At 38.2% G+C, this 16,983-nt stretch overlaps 1 protein-coding gene across 7 annotated transcripts in view; it reads right to left on the bottom strand.

The window, feature by feature from the left end:
• sipa1l3 (signal-induced proliferation-associated 1 like 3) overlaps window positions 1–16,983 on the bottom strand; it is a 189,158-nt gene that overhangs the window by 72,827 nt on the left and 99,348 nt on the right. For all 7 annotated transcript variants that reach the window (XR_012394069.1, XR_012394071.1, XR_012394070.1 and 4 more), the window contains 2 exons: window positions 10,041–11,611; window positions 1,548–1,678 (listed from right to left, as the gene is read on the bottom strand). Coding sequence is in view for 4 of the 7 variants with exons in the window: in XM_005173672.6 (XP_005173729.1) it covers window positions 1,548–1,678; window positions 10,041–11,403 (1,494 nt within the window). In the remaining 3 variants the exon portion in view is untranslated. The remainder of the gene's footprint in view (window positions 1–1,547; window positions 1,679–10,040; window positions 11,612–16,983) is intronic.

Below are 16,983 nucleotides of genomic sequence, written 5' to 3'. Positions count from 1 at the left end.
AGGCAGAAACCGGCGGACATGCAACAACTTTAACTATGAAGTAAACACAAAACAAAACTATCCATCCGGAGCTCCTTCACGGGACTCCACACTTGAAAACAATCGCTGCATCGGGCTCGGGCCATTCGCTCGGCTCTCGGTCCCGCCCACACTCGTCAGCGCTACCAAGCCGACCAATCACAGAGCTTGCGCTACGCGTCGTTTTAAGAGTTTCAAGAGTTTCAAGAGTTCAAACTGGAGGAAAGGTGGAGATGGGGTGGATGGGGGATTCTTCAAAGAATGAAGATGAGGGAGTAATGTTAGTCAGGCTATTTATTGTGAGTTTGGAATGATTGGCTTACTACTAATGATCATAGATGAGAGACCAGCCACCATTAATCATATCACATGCTCCTCTCGAAATTAGTTTGCAAAACTTCACAAAGCTAAATCGATTGTTGTTAATGATTGTTTTAATACAATATCTCCATATAATGTGTTTGCCATAATGGTGTTTGGTATATGTTTATTCTAACCCAAGGTATTTCCAAAGGAACAAGGACTAGTTGAGCATGAAATCACCATGTGCAAGAAAATGTACTGTTGCCATGTCGAAAAATGTGCCATTTCACAGATCTAACATACGGATACACGTTATTTCTTCCATAAAGGAATAGTTTGCCCAAAAATAAGAATAAAATCTTTAATTCACTCAACTTTGTCTTTTCGAAACTAGTTTGATTTTCATTTATCTGTCAAAGACCAATGAAGATTTTTTGAATAAAGCTAGAAACTTGTAACCATTAACACCCAAAGTTTTAGTTTTTCCTTCGATCGAACCCGATGGTTACAAGTGTTCAGCTTTCTTCAAAATATCTTCTTTAGTGTTCAACAGAACAAAGAAACTCACAAAGGTTTGAAACCAGTTGAGGGGGAATAAACAGTAAGTAAATAAAAAGTTTTGTGTGGACTATTTCTTTAAATACAACAAACACAACCAACATTGTGTGTCGTGTGCTTTTGACAATCCTGTGTACCAACAACTGTCATAAAAGCACAACATTGCCTTTTAAAATCAGTTTGTCTACATAATTTTAATTTATAAATTAAATCCTAACATGTAGCTATTCTGACACACACAGTCACCTTTTGTAGCATAAATTTCACATACAGTGAACACAAGCCTAAAGAACTCAGAATAACTTAGCATCGCATTATGAAATCTACATCTTAAAAACAAAAAGCAAACTTAAAATCCCCTACACAGTTCCCCAATGTGCCTATAAACACAGCTCTGATGGAAAACTCCAAGGGATCGTTCCATAAAACGGCCTAAACCCCTATCAAGTTTTATTGTCAGGTCTAGCACAAACAGTTTTATCAGATCGCAGTGAGAACAGCCAACAATAAGCTTCGGTTTCAGGCTCAAAGAGACGGATTAAAATAGCCAGGGAAGCCTGCAGAGACCATGGGTATTTGTGGCTGAGTGAATTGCCATGTCATTGATTTATCTGAGACTGCTAGAGGTTTAATTCAATAATTCACACATATTTCCCTGGCATACACACCTCGCTAGTGCGAAAGATGATACGGTACTGGTACTGGTCCTTTAAATCTTTGGTATCGTCCAGTTTCTCTCTGCGGATGCTCAGAGCCACGGGCCCCAGCTTCTCGTCAGTACCAAAGTAGTTCCAGTGCTCTGTGGAGAAAGAGATGGATTCATGAAAACCATTAAAGACATAAAACTGACAGATTAATACCATTAATATAGAAAAGAAGTGAATCTTGCAGAAAATAATTAATGAGGTGAAGACAATGCAGAGGAGAAAAGTGGAAGTTGATATGAAGGATGAGAGATGCATGGAAGGACACGGAGGACAAAGGGGGGATTTATAATATTTAAAAAAATCTCCAAATCTAGGTCACAATGGCTCTAAAATATCCTGTAGGTGCTGTTAACATTTAAGTTTAAAAGAAAACCATGGAGAAACCCAATAATACAATCCAGCACATGCTTTTGAGAAAGAAGGAAGCCAATTTTTTCAATGCTTCCTAGAGTATTTTTGCAGCACAGGATACAAGACTCTCGCACAAATGCTCCCTAATATATTTCGAGCTTGCATACATAAGATTTTGGCCGCATATGCAACTAAAACAGTTGCAATTTCAAGCCCTGCAATTTCAAATTCAAGCAGGTTCAAGCACTTTGTCCAAAATCCAAGCACTTTTCTAACCTTGAATACATTATATTCAAATTCAAGCATTTTTCAGGATTTCAAGCAACCGTACGAACCCTGTTAATTCCTATTATTAAAAAAATGTATTATTGTCAGCCACTTTTAAAAAAGTTAAATTAAAAAAGGCTACTGTTCTTAAAGTAAAAAGAAAACTGCTGTACTTAAATGTAAAGTATTTACAAATAGTAACCTATTCATCAAAACTGGAAATGTTGCTTGTATATGGGCTAAATATAGGCTATATGTCATCATACTCGTATTTAAACCATTTTTGATACATTTTGAAATATGTTGCATGTACACATGCTGCTTTACAAAACAAAAAAACTTATATATAGAAAGCACACATTATTTTACACAACCACAAACACCTATTTAACACATTTGTGATAATTATTTTACCAAAGATTCGGCATGGGGAGATTCCTGAGTTTGCAGTAGCTGAAATGCCAACACAACAGCACTGGTCTGCAAAAGCGCTTCTCTAATATCTGCTCCACAAGTGACGCACACCTTATTCTCTTTAGGGAACAGCCAGTGCTGATAACATCAGTGTAATCAATTGCATTAAAGGGTTAAAAGTGTGTTATTATAATTATTTTCTTTCATTATCCAGTATTTCTCAGGGTACCACTAGAAGAAAGCTCTCGTACCACTAGTGGTACTGTACGTGTACCACAGTTTGAGAACCACTGATATAAAGTTTAATGCACTGCAGTACACTCATTTGAGCATTTACAACATTTTGCTAATAAATACAACATCATATTAAAGGTGCAGTAGGTGATTGTCTTCAGAAACATTTTTTGTTGTGCTGGTTAAAAGTCTCTTCACATTCTGAAGTAAATTACTAAAGTAAATGATCTAAATGTATTTATATGTGTTTTTAAATTCTGGATAAGGCATAAGACTAACAACCATCCATCCAATTAAATAATGTTAAGTCAATAATACCCATAATTCTGATAGGTAGCCCAAACTGTCTGTCAGCAAATGTAGATTTGAACAACTGCGCATTCGTTCACATAGATCCACTGATGTGCGTTAATGCAGCACGCGGTTATGTGGACACAAGTGACAGTGCTAAAAACAAATGCTGAATCAAAACTTTTTAAATCCTGAATCATTATTGGAGTTACTTTTGCACGCTGGAGGATGACACCATGGCTGAAGTATATCTTTTAGATAGGTAATGTTCAGTTTTAAACATATTTTAGTCACGCAAAGCGGATGTACATTTTTTTTTTTTTTTACAAATGGGTTATATACACAGAAGTGTTGTACAGCTACTGAAATCTTCTGGTGAAAGATTGATGTGACTATTTTCAGTTTCATAAGGTCCTTTTACAGCATTGATAATGTAGATTTTTATTTATTTTAACAACAACACATCATTAAATATCTCTATACTGCCTAGCCTGCTTTACTGAGGTGAAGTAGGTTTTATATTCACATCACATTGGTTCATTTCTGAACAATGACAACCTTTGACATGGTTCCTATATTGTTTACCATGCTACTTCAAATATTCAGTCTAAAATATTCGATCTATGGCTTAGTATAAGTGTAATTCCTGCACGCCATCAGCCAACCACTAAGCATACAGTAGTTGCTTTAGGACAAAGCGTTGAGACTCATGACTGAGACTGATGAGAGAGATGACAAGTTTTGCTTGCTAACTACATAACTAAAAACATGCTAGATATAATACTGTTTTTGTTGGGAATTGTAGCATTATAAAGAACTGTAAAGTTTTCTAGCTGGTGAATGACATGATCTAGTGGGTCTCTGTCATCTTTAATATGCACATTCGCGATTTCAGGAGGCATGGCTTTGAACGACAGGGAAGGGATTGTATTTGAAAGATATTATGCTAACTGGTTAGCATTTAGGCAGGTCACCTACTGCACCTTTAAATTAAGATTCAAGATAAGAAACGTTCTGTAATTTGCCCTCTGTATGACAACACATTATATACTGTCATTAAAAACAGGTTTACATTTTAATAACCATACTGTTAAGATTTTATTATGGCTTTGAAAACACAAGACACAAGACAACAATTCCCTGCTTTTTCAAGTTGCACATAACATGAGTTGTCTGTGAAAGAGTGGTGATTCAGCGATGAAAGTGATCATGATTCATACCAATGTTATTTGCTCAGGAATGGGACAGCATGTTAGATGGCATGTTTGTTTTACATAAAACCCACAAATCACCTAAAAAGTCATTTGCCATTACACAGCTACCAACATTATCAGCTGGCATTGTTCAAAAATACTACTGTGCACACATACTGTAGAACTTTAATGTTAATAACATCAAATCCTAAATTCTTCTTGAAATTTGGACTACTGTTTTCTTAATCTGTCATCCAGTGTTCTCAGCACAGGAAATGAGCTTAGCTGTTTTGTGTCATTGAAAGCTCAGGAAACTTGAGTTGAGACAATTATTAATCTCAGGAGCATGCAGATACATTTTTTAATAACGTAGCAAAGATTTTGATACTATGCAGAGTGCTGCCCTTCCTGACAGAGGAATGCCAGGTCAGTGCTGTTGAATGGCTGGCACTCCAACACACATCCACGCGCACTGCTTTAGTGACTTCCTGACAAAGCAGAGGTATTTTTATATCTTAAACAAGGTGTTGTTAAAATGGAACATGAAGTAAACGGATAACAAGAAGTAATTGGCACCACAAGGAAAAATACCTTGGTGGCTCGGAATCCGTACTCATTAAGTTAAACATTTAACACTTCTTTGAGAAAACGCAGACCACACTGAAAAGATGGCTTAAAGGTGAAGAATCTAATTCTAAAGTTAAAATGCTTTTTCAGTTTACAATGCCGAGACAACCATAAGCTAATCATCACAGCTATGTAAGCTTAACAAAAACTGCCTGGAGTTTTTCTGAAACTATTTTTGAGTGTAACCAATCGGTGGAGGAAAGGTTCATAAAATGTATGGAATTATTTTGAGTTAGTACTTGACGGCCCTAGTTGTGAAGAATTTCCTCACTCCATCTACAATTTCTTTTGCACAAGACATTTTTTTATGTATCCATATCCACGTCATTTTGAAGTGCTTGAATTATCTCTACCATGTTATTTTAAAAGGTCCCCGTTTTCTTTTGGAAGTTTTCTACAATAGGTCTTACATACATTTTTGTTAGGACATCACATACAGTTAAAACCAGAAGTTTACATGCACTCTAAAAAAAGGAACATAACCTTTTTTAAAAAATGTCTGATGCTAAATCATACTAAATGTTTACTATTTTAGGTCTGTTAGGAATACCTAAATGATTTGCATTTCATAAATGCCAGAATAATGAGAATTTTTTTTTTTTAGAGAGAATTTTTTTAATTAATTTCTAAACAGTCAAAAGTTTACATACATTTCCTTGGTATTTTTTTAGCTTTGCTTTTAAACTGTATAACTTTGGTCAAATGTTTTGGATATCATTCCACAAGCTTCTCACAATAGTTTGAGGGAATTTTGGCCCATTCCTCCTAACAGAATTGGTGTAGCTGTGTCTGATTTATTGGCTGTCTTGCTCACACAAGCTTTTTCAACTCTGCCCTCGAATTTTCTATGGGATTGAGATCAGGGCTTTGTGATGGCCACTCCAAAACATTCACTCTGTTGTCCTTAAAGCATATTTAACTAATGCTTATGCTCATGGTCTGTTTGGAAGATCCATTTGTGGCCAAGTTTTAGGGTGCTTTTACACCTGTGAATCGATTCAGTTGTTCCAAAACATAGATTACAATTGTTACATTGTTGCTCTTTGCTCTTGGACCGGTTCGCTTTCACACTGCAAAGTTTCTTATCAGACCAAAAGAGCTAAAACAAGTCACGTGTGAGTAAACTCTCCTTACATTGGTCAGAGTGTCAGGGTTTATTTTACCGGCTCCTGCTCAGCTGTCAGGAGAGGTGGTGGTTTGGTGGTGATTGACAAGGCGCACGCGACGTGTCTGAGGAGAGATGCGGTGGGGAGGGATGAGAAGGGTGCGCGACGATGCCTATTTGAGGACCGGGAGGGAGACCCGAGATTAGCAGGAGATCATCACTCGTTTGCGGGCATCAGGAGACTCTCGAAACTTCACCGCCCTACTCATTATTCTCTCTTCATATAGCCGTAAGCCTATTACATATCCATAAAACACTGTGATATAACCGCGCTCGGATCGGGTCGCTTCCTCACTGCAATCGAACCGCTCCAGGGTTCGTTTCAATCAAGCCGAGACCACCTCACTCAGGCGGTTTTGGAGTGATTACTTTGGCGCGGAACAGAGCGCGATTGCCCTGTTCACATATGCCAAACGAACCGTGCTAGGGCAAACGAGACAGGTTCCGAAACAAAAGTGTAGGTGTGAAAGCACCCTTAATTTCCTGGCTGATGTCTTAAGATGTTGCTTCAGTATTTCTACATAAAGTTCTTTCTTCATGATGCCATCTATGCTGTAAAGTGGACCAGTCCCTCCTGCAGCAAAACAACCCCACAACCTGATGCTGCTGCCCCCATACTTCACAGCTGGGATAACGTTCCTAGGCCTTTAAGCTTTCCCCGTTGTCCTCCAAATATAACACTGGTTATTATGGCCAAAGAGTTCAATCTTAGTTCTATTAGACCACAGGACAAACCATTTTAATCTGGCTTTTTTGTTGATTCTGGCTTGTTGAATTTCCCATGTTGTAACACAAGAAAGCAGTGTGTTTTAGGTATTTCTTAAATACTATTCAACAGTTGTGCCTCCAATTAACTCAAATGTTGTCAATTAGCTTATCAGAAACTTCCCAAATCTTGACATCATCATCTGAGCTTTTCAGAGGCAGAATAATCTTATTGTATGTAAACTTGACTTTCAAGAAAAGTTATAACAATTTCTCAAAAAACATCTTCCTAATTATTCTGAATTCAGCATAACAAAAACAAATGTGATAATCCTAACCTACCTAAAAGCGAAAAAGTTTAGTCACATTAACATTTGTACGATTAACATTTGAAAAATTGTTATGTGTCTTTTAATGCAGTGTATGTAAACTTCTGGTTTCAACTGTGGATACTATTTCAGATCATCTAATTTGTCAGAGTTCCATGCAATTGCATAGATTACTTCTATTCTATCTAAAGGTCTGTGGACACCGGAAACATTTTGCTCATGCTTTTCAACAATGTTTAATGCCTTAACTAAACAACTCAAAATGGTTTAGGCAAGCACAGATTCCTAATGAAGAAGAATATGCACTGAGCTAAGATGAATGTGGAGCTGTTTATTTCGTTGGTGTCTCAACAGAAAGTGCTGTTTGATAAACAATTAAAAAATGTCGGCAGAAGGGAGGTATTATGGAGACTTGGAGAGGAATTGCAGATCAAATAGTTTGCGATGGTGAGTCCATAACTTGTACACTACCTGACAAAAGTAGTGTTGCCTATCCAAGTTTTAGGAACAACAAATAATAACTTGACTTCTAGTTGATCATTTGGTTTCAGAAGTTGCTTATATGAAAGGCAAAGGCCTCTAGATTATGATCATGCCTTGTTTTTTTAATTATTTATTTAGGACAGTAAGGACGAACTTTGCTGAGACAAAAGTCTTGTCACTTAACAGAAATATTGCAAAGTATTGAATATAAAGTCATGATGCAGTGGAAAAAATTGTGTATGACTCCATCATGAGGTTGCAGGACTGCATCCATACATCTCTGCAAAGACTCAAATAACTGATTATTAGTCATCTGGAATGGCAAAGAAAGATTCTTGCAGGACTCCCGGAGTTTATCAAGATTATTTGGATTTATCTTTAATGTCTTCACCTTCATCTTACCCCAGACATGTACAATAATTATCATTTCTGTGAGAATCTTGGGTCCATGCAGGTTCCAATAGGTCTTCTGCAGTATTTGTAATGTTGGAGATGCAGTTTAACAGATGATTCACCAGAAAAATCTTCCTTCTGCCACTTTTCCAATTGATTAACTAAAAGTCAAGTTATTATTCGTAGCTCTTATAACTGGGATCGACGACAACACTTTTGTTAGGTAGTGTAAGTGTCATCAAACATCAGGCAGTGATTTTACGCGTTCACATCAGCAGTGAAAATCGCTTGGGTATGAATGGTAAAACACGTCTTGGTAAACGCTAATAATAAGTAATTATAATTACTTATAATTACTTATAATTAATAAAACTTATAAAATATAAAACCTATATAAAAACTTATACTTATAATTACTTAATTCCCTCGTTTTTATAAGCCTACTCCGCTCTGATTGGTCAAACTGTGCTATTTGTTGTGATTGCAGACTAGTTTGCTGACTTAGATTAAATGTACAAAAATCTGGATGACGGCGATTATTTCTAGAATGGTAACCTTTATATCACCAACTCTATACTTAATAAACACAGACAACTAATTAGAGCATTTAGATAACCTCACGTCTGCAAGGATTTATCTAATGTGGTTATGAGGTGATAAGCTTGCTATTTTAAGACACTTAGTCTGTGTTTTTTTATAACACTGGCATTTTAGAAAAGAAGACCTTTAGCGAGATTAACATTTGGAGGGCAGATGTGTGGCATGAGTGCAGATTCCAGTTTGTGGCTCTACTGGCTAGTGAGAAGCATTGATAATTGTGGCATGCTTTGATAATCTTTTCCAAAGGCAAAACTGTGGGTGAAACTTAGGTTTGCAGAATGTATAAATACTAGTGCTGGGCAAAAGTTAACTGCAATTAATCACATCCAAAATCAAAGTTTGTTTTACCATAATATATGTGTGTGTATTATACATATTTATTATGTACATGTGAGGTGTCACGGTGGCACAGAGGGTAGCACAATCACCTCACAGCAAGAAGGTCGCTGGTTCGAGCCCCGGCTGGGTCACTCAGTTGACTTTTTTTGTGTGGAGTTTGCATGTTTTCTTGACAAATTTAAATTGGCCATAGTGTATGTGTGTGAATGTGAGAGTGTATGGGTGTTTTCCAGTGTTGGGTTGAGGCTGGAAGGGCATTCTCTGTGTAAAACATATGCTGGATAAGTTGGAGGTTCAATCCGCTGTGGTGATCCCTCGTTAATAAATTGACTAAGCCAAAAAGAAAATGAATGAATGATGTACATGTGATCGAGATTAGAATAGTTTTGGATTTTTTATTAGTTTTAGTTTCTATTTCGTTTTGACTTTTTGTTTTCAAATTCAGTTAGTTTTAATCAGTTTTAGAGGCAGATTTCCTAGTTTTTATTAGTTTCTATATTTTAAAATGTCTTAGTTTAGTTTTTATAAGTTTCAGTACTAGTTTCAGTTTTTTTCTAAATGAGGATATTTGTTAGGTGCAAGATTCAAAATCAACAGGATAAATATTGTATAATAAAAACTCAGTCATACATTTTTTGAAACATGTATTCAGAGAACACATGAACACTATCATCTATAACTACCATCTACCCATCCTCAAACTCAAATACAACAGGGGGCCCGTCCGTATAATAACCTATACAATAACCTGCATGTGATACAAACACATAAATAGTAACAAAACATACAAAACTTTTGCTTAGTACTAGTAAATACTCAATACAAAATTCTGTAATAAAAGTAAATAAAGGGAAATCATAAAAGAGAATAACTGAGGATAGAGCTGTGCAAAGATTTTAGAGCCACCTCTTTGATACCACAAACACTGTAGGTTTCAAATGCAGTGATATTCTGATGCACAGTGACATAACATTGTGATATGTGATTCTAGTTGACCAAACCCAAAACTGATTACATCTCGTAGTGTAATGTATTATCTAGATGGAAGCAATAGATTTCTTACCTTTCCCATAGAAGTGCTCATGGTAGTTTCTGGCCCCCAGGTCAACGTGCTCGATGCAGTGCTGCTGCAGTCTCTCTAACCTGCTGTTTTGATCTTCCGGAGACACATCCAGTATGGATACACTGGCATTACTGCAGCGTGGACGCAGCCGGGCTTCCACTGCACAAGCCTCTCCTCTTTCTGCCCATGAGCTCAAAAAGCTGACGTTACGTTCTCCGTAGCTTCCGGTCTCATTTAGGAAGTGTGGGCAGCTCAGCAAAAGCTGGTGCTGAGAGTTGGGGTTGAGGCTAGCTGAACTACCTTGCTCTAAAAGTTCTAGCCCTGGGGTTGATCCTTCTAAAAGGTCCTTGACACTGAGGTCATCAGTGCTGGAAAAGCTAGGCTCTACACCTCCCAGAGCAATAGCTCTGGAAACTGCCAATGAAACACCAGCTGAAGAAGCGGCTGAAGCTCCAGTGGCTGTGTTCCGCCGCTGGGCAGCATAGCTGCGACGAGCTGCTGCCTCGTGCAAGTCAAAAAGAATGCTCTGAGCATCATAGTGGGCAAAACTCCGCACACACAGCCATGGTTTGGAAGACAGTGTCTCAGGGGGTCTTGCATCATCCATGTCACCTCGTGGAGTCTCTGTTTCACCCCGGCTGGAGCTACGGAGTTTACGGAATAAGGACGAGGTGCCAAGAGATGATTCAGTTCCCCCACTCTTTTTACGTACGCGACTCTCAGGTCGATCGTCAAGACGTGGAGTCGACAAAAAGTTGTGTGAATGGTTTCCTTCTATAGATGCTCCAAGCAGCTCTTCAAGCTTGTCAGGAGCTGTGCTACGCTGATCTGGTCGCTCTTGTTGAAACTGGCTGAGCATGTCAAAGAAGCTTTGCTCAGACACTGCTTGTACATTGATGGAGGAGGTACTTCCATATTCACGAAACAAACGACTATCCACCTCTGTTTCATCTTGCTCACTCAATGTAATTTCACTGCTGGATCGCTGTCGAAGAGGAGCAAAACTAGAAGTCCGAAACCTTGGTGGTGTGTCTGGAGTTCTCTGTAAACCTGATTCAACGAAATCAGCATCTCTGGTAACTTGGGGTGGTAGCCTGGTCACACCTCCATGCGTAAGCCCGTCATCACTATTGAGGTCATCCGGATGGCTATCCTGGCCATTTTCAAGCAGCGATTCACGTGACAGTGCCCTGCGAGGAGGCCACTCAGCAATCCGAGCTCGAACCCCCATTTTGGGCACAGAGATGCGGGGTGGGGCTGGATCCCCCATAGAGGAGTGCCCATTATGCAGGGGTAGACGAAGGTGGGGTGGAGGAATGGGTTGAGAGATAGGGGTGGCACACACCCCTGTGTCTCTGTACATGTTTAGGAATGCCACTTTAGTCTCAGGGCCGACAATGAGGGCAGGGGTTGTAAGGGAGAACACATCCTGGTTCAAGACTGCTCGTGTTCAGTATTAGTGAGGAGACATCGACAAGTTCCACACTGCTTCCGCCTCCCACATTCATATCTTCAGTAGAAAAGGCCTCTCGCAATGCTTCAAAAGCTCAACAGTCTCTCAAATTATAGACCTGCAAAAAAGTAAAACAGAGAAATTGGCATGATTTATTGAATCTGTCTTATACACACACACACACACACACATCATATGAAAATAAATTCAATCAGTTGTAATATTTGGTTTTGGGAACGTTTTCTTCTCCTTGAGCTGCATGACACTTACTCTAAGGACTTTGGAGACCCTACTTCTCCCAAACCCATTTTCCAAATATTTTCTTTTTCTCAAAGAGGAGATGAGTTCAGAGAAAAATGCAGAGAAAAGCTGACTGAAACTAAAATGAAAGCGAGTAAGGATGTAAAATAGAGACTAGAAGAGGAATATGCTTTGAGAGAGGAAGTGAGGCGAGGGTATTTCAGATGTGTATTTCTTATACTCGTTTGAGGCTAATCTCTAGTCCTTTTTCTGGCAGATTTTATTTATTTAAACCACAAACATCATTTTGATAAGCAGCAGGCATTCACCTTTCATCTTTTGGTATCCATACTACTGGCCAGGTATATAATCAAGGAAAGTATTTAACCAAATACTATTAACTAAAACGTCTTCAGCCTAAAGATTGCTGGGTTGTTTTAATCTAGATTTTGGGAAATAATGGACCTGTTTGGCACTGTTTTGGACCTGTTTGGCACTGTTTGGATTAAAAATTTTAGGTCACACTTTTTTAAGGTCCAATTCTCACTATTGGCAAACCAGTAACTATGACTTTTAGCTAGTTGAACTCCTAATCTAATGTTTATGGCCAGTTATTAAGGTAGCAGTAGGGTTTAGCTATTGGGAAGGATTTGGAATATAGAATATCATACAGAATATGTGCATGAGTAAGTACTAAAAATTGGCCAATATCTTAACATAAGGCAGGTCTTTTTAATGTAGTGTAGTTGCACACAATAATCTAGTAGTTGGCTCTTCAATATGGTCAACTATTGTGACAGCAAACAGAAGACAAGGTCCAGAACTGTTAAGCAAATAGAGGCATCTACTCACTAAGGAAGTGTTAAATCAACAGTTATGCCAAGTGACAAGTGTGAGGCTTATGCCACACCTACTACAACTACATGACCATGCTCCCCGCAACTCAGACAGGTGCGGACAGATTAGCATCCATGAAAATCATCACCCTGGTCACATGGCAGGTATGACAGATGGAGTTCTTAGGCCAGCAGGGTGAAGCATCCAATTACCTGAGACAGCTGACTTAGAAAGTAAGATTAGGATTCTGCCCACATTCAGCTGCATACAAAATAGGTTACATAACAAGGACTCTGTGTTGGATTACTGATGGGAGCTGTTGACTGTATAATGAGGTATTCTGTTTTACAGGCTTATCCGAGAATGATGTAGCATAGGATTGCGATACGCTGCAGATTTGAAACGAGATGCTCAAACTCTGTGACGGAGAGGAAAGCCCCTCAAGTCTCTAGGTCTATCCACATGCTTCATTCCTCGCTGTGAACAAAAGACAGAAATGAAACTGACAGAAAGTCAAAGGACAAGACAAACACAAAAAGACAGGATACTAGGGAGAGGCAGAAGCAGAGCAAGCAGAGGAGCTGGAAGAGAGGAAATCTGACAGGCTTTGTGGTGAAGGAATTCTGGGAGGAGAGCGGGAGGGAATCGGAATCCCAGTGACTCGCTTTAATATGAAAGTCAGATTGAATCAGGCTTCACTGCTGCTCAGAGACTATGAAAAGCCACTCAGCACCGCCTGATCCTCAATGTAACTTCACGTTCTCACTCTTTTCATTGTCTCTCATCTCTTATCTCTTCTGCGCCACTCTATCCATTAAAATATTAGAGTACGCATCCAATGTGTGCCTCTCTGTGATAAGCAAGTTACTGTAATGGAAACGTATGAGATATCTATCAGCATACATTTATATGGTATTGTGATTTAAGGCCATGCCCACAAATACGCAGCTTATTTTTTTTTTAGTTCTTTCACAAAGGAACAAAAATGGACTGTAATGCACTGTCAAGGGACACTGATACTAGAGGAGGTATTAAAAGCCCTACACTACCTGACACAAGTTTTGTCATTGATCCCAGTTGTAAGAGCAACAAATAATAACTTGACTTCTAGTTGATCATTTGGAGTAGCAGTAGGTAGATTTTTCGATGAATCATCTGTTGAACTGCATCCCAATCAACACAAATACAGAATGCAGAAGGCCTATTAGAAACCACATGGACCCAAGATTCTCGCAGAAATAACTCAAGTTTGGAGAAGAAAGAAATCATGGTTTGGGGTTACATTCGGGGGTGAGCGATGGATCTATAAAAAAGTGGATGGCAACATCAGCAGTCTGAGGTATCAAGACATTAGTGCTGCCCATTACATTACAAACCACAGGAGAAGGTAATTCTTCAGCAGGATAGCGCTCCTTCTCATTCAGCCTCACATCAAAGTTCCTCAAAGCAAAGAAGGTAAAGGTACTCCAGGATTGGCCAGCTTGAGCTTGAGCATGTCTGGGGTAAGATGAAGGAGGATGCTTTCTTAAGTTATTTGAGTCATTGCAGAGATTTATGGATGCTCTCCTCCAAGCTCAAGGGAGTCACAATATTCATACTTTTTCCACTGCAGCATGACTTTATATTGTATACTGACATTATTTCTGTTAAGTGACTTTTGTCTAAGCAAAGTCCGACCTTACTGTCCTAATTAAATAATTAAAAATCAAGCCATGACCATATTTTATTTAGATAAAATTTGCTAAATCTGTAGGCATTTGCCTTTCATATAAGCAACTTCTGACACCAAACGATCAACTAGAAGTCAAGTTGTTGTTCTTAATTAAGCCTTGAAGGTAATTTATATCGGGATCACACCAAACAAGAAATTAAGCATTTGCCCAAGTTACAAAGTGAATGCAAATTGATGAACAGAGGCAAATCATGGTATCCGCTACATTCATTCTTCCATGATGGGGCAACACACCAAAATTCATTCCGCCATGAGGATGAATTTAAATCATTCAGTCGTTGTTTGTTTTATAGCTGGTTATAATCACACCAAAACTTATTAAAAGGTAAGTGAATTATAACAGCGCAAACTTTCTTTAGTAGTGCTGCGCATTATTTGTCTAACCCTTTAGGGTGACATGTTGGCTGACTGACAGGTGCGTGATGCATCAGGCTAGCAAACATACTGTAGCTTTCAGTTGAGATGAACAGTTTATATAAGTATACTTTATTTATAAATAAAGGTCTATGGCAGGGGTGTCCAAACTCGGTCCTGGAGGGCCCGCGTCCTGCAGATTTTAGCTCCAACTTGCTTCAACACACCTGCAAGGATGTTTCTAGAACGCCTAGTAAGAGCTTGATTAACTAGCCCAGGTGTGTCTGATTGTGGTTGGAACTAAACTTTGCAGAACACCGGCCCTCCAGGAACGAGTCTGGACATCTCTGGTCTATAGTTTTGCTTGCAATGACTTTATCTTGCTAGAGTTAATGGCTGTTTCACTTTACTTCAGGAAGCATCAATGAAGCTCTGTAGGTTTATTGGAGACATTCAGAAATATTCCTAGCAAATCTAATTAATGTCGGAGACATACCCGTTACATAAATCTAAATCGTACTCCAGCAGCGTTTATTTGAGAGCGCACAAGAAGATCTGCACTTGAGCAGTGTATATTAGAGGGGGCGTGCAAGAGGTTTTGTGCACGAGCAGAGATCCGCAAGCTCGTATAACATAAATTGGATCTCGACTTGTAATACTGCGCTCACATGGAAATCATTGGATTTCTAACCCTAAATCCTAGAGGAAACACTGCAAATTATAAATCGCGCTTGGCATTTTGCATCATTGGTGTTGTATGATGCTAACTTGTCTCTTCATGAATTTTGTTTGTTTGCCTTGTCCTGTGTCAGCCAATCAGAAAGGAGAAAACAGTGTGCACGATGATGTTATGAGGCAAAAGTCTCGGTTTAACGTTTTTGTGTGGACCAACAGTAACATGGCATAGAAAAAACCCCAGTGGTTTTAAAAATACCCGTGTTTGTGTGGACATGGACTCAAGTACTGGCCAAAGAACATCATGCAGCAACCACTGCCCTTCAAGATTAATGCCATCTACAAAACTTTTTCTCAAACATCCCTTCTCCAGGGTGAGATTTATATACAATCCCTCACCAAAATCAACCCCTTCAGGCAGATTCTCCAATACTCTTCATTTTAAGGTCAGCCTCAGCTTAAGACATGAATGTCTTCTGCCAGCACAGGGAGCTGCCCCCTAAGGCATTATCTTAACTGTTACAGAATCAATTTGGAGCGGTCTACATCAACAACAACATGCAAACCACAAATAAATAGAATACCCTGTCAAACGTGCAGATGACTTGATGTCTCCTTGTTAGTTGTATGATTATTTTTGATTGACATTTGTGATCCTGGACTAGAAAACCTTCAAGTCTATATATATATATATATACAATAATATCTTGTATTTGTCAAAATGATAGATTTTAATTTCGTGTCAATAGCCTTAAAACAATATTGCTCCATGAAGATATTTTACATTTCCAACCATAAACAGAAAGCAAATTTTTTTTGATAAAAGCTTAATTTGGATAACCTTAAAATCAATTTTCTCAGTATTTTGATTTTTTTGAACCCTCATATTACAGATTTTTGTCGCCAAACAAAGTATCAACTAATGAAAAGCTTATTTATTTAGCTTTCAGATGTCAAAGAAATCTCAATTTCCAAAGATTGACACTAGTTTTGTGGTCCAGGGTGCCAATTTATTATCAACATTTTATATTCATTAAAGTATGTGGCCAAATACTTTATTTAAATGAGCTTTTGACATGAGACAGAAGCATATTTGAGCAATACAAAAATGACTGTATTTTCATGCTTTACAAGATAGACATTTTTAACAATACAACCAACCCATTTTCAGAATTATAACACAAACTAAAACAGTTTTTACAAACTGTAAAACCCTCTTACACTCTCAGAAATAAAGTTATACAGTTGTTCTTAAAGGGTCCATATTGGTACCTCAAAAGTATATTAGTACCTACAAATTTTAAAAGGAACACCTTTGTACTTTGTAGGTACTAATATGTACCCTTGAGGTTTAAATATGGACCTTTTAGGTACAAATGTGTACCTTTTGAAAAGTGACAGCTTGCGTACCTTTATTTCTGAGAGTGTACAGCTCAGAAAAAGAGGCTAAATTTCATAAATTCCCTTTATCTAATATATATGTTTTTAAGTTTAACGATTAGTTATAACATTTAAAGTATTATGTAGGGCTGGAAAAATTCAAACAAATTCTGAAAAATTCTAACATTGCGCTATCTTTTTATTTTGCCAATATATATTGCAATATAAATACAATTTCCCCATATGACTTCATATTTCGATTTGGAAAGATT

The sequence above is a fragment of the Danio rerio genome, chromosome 18, assembly GCF_049306965.1.
Source record: "Danio rerio strain Tuebingen ecotype United States chromosome 18, GRCz12tu, whole genome shotgun sequence".
In the NCBI taxonomy this organism is placed as follows: Eukaryota; Metazoa; Chordata; class Actinopteri; order Cypriniformes; family Danionidae; genus Danio; species Danio rerio.
Note: the sequence above shows the minus strand (reverse complement) of the source record. Positions and strands in the feature narration are given on the sequence as shown.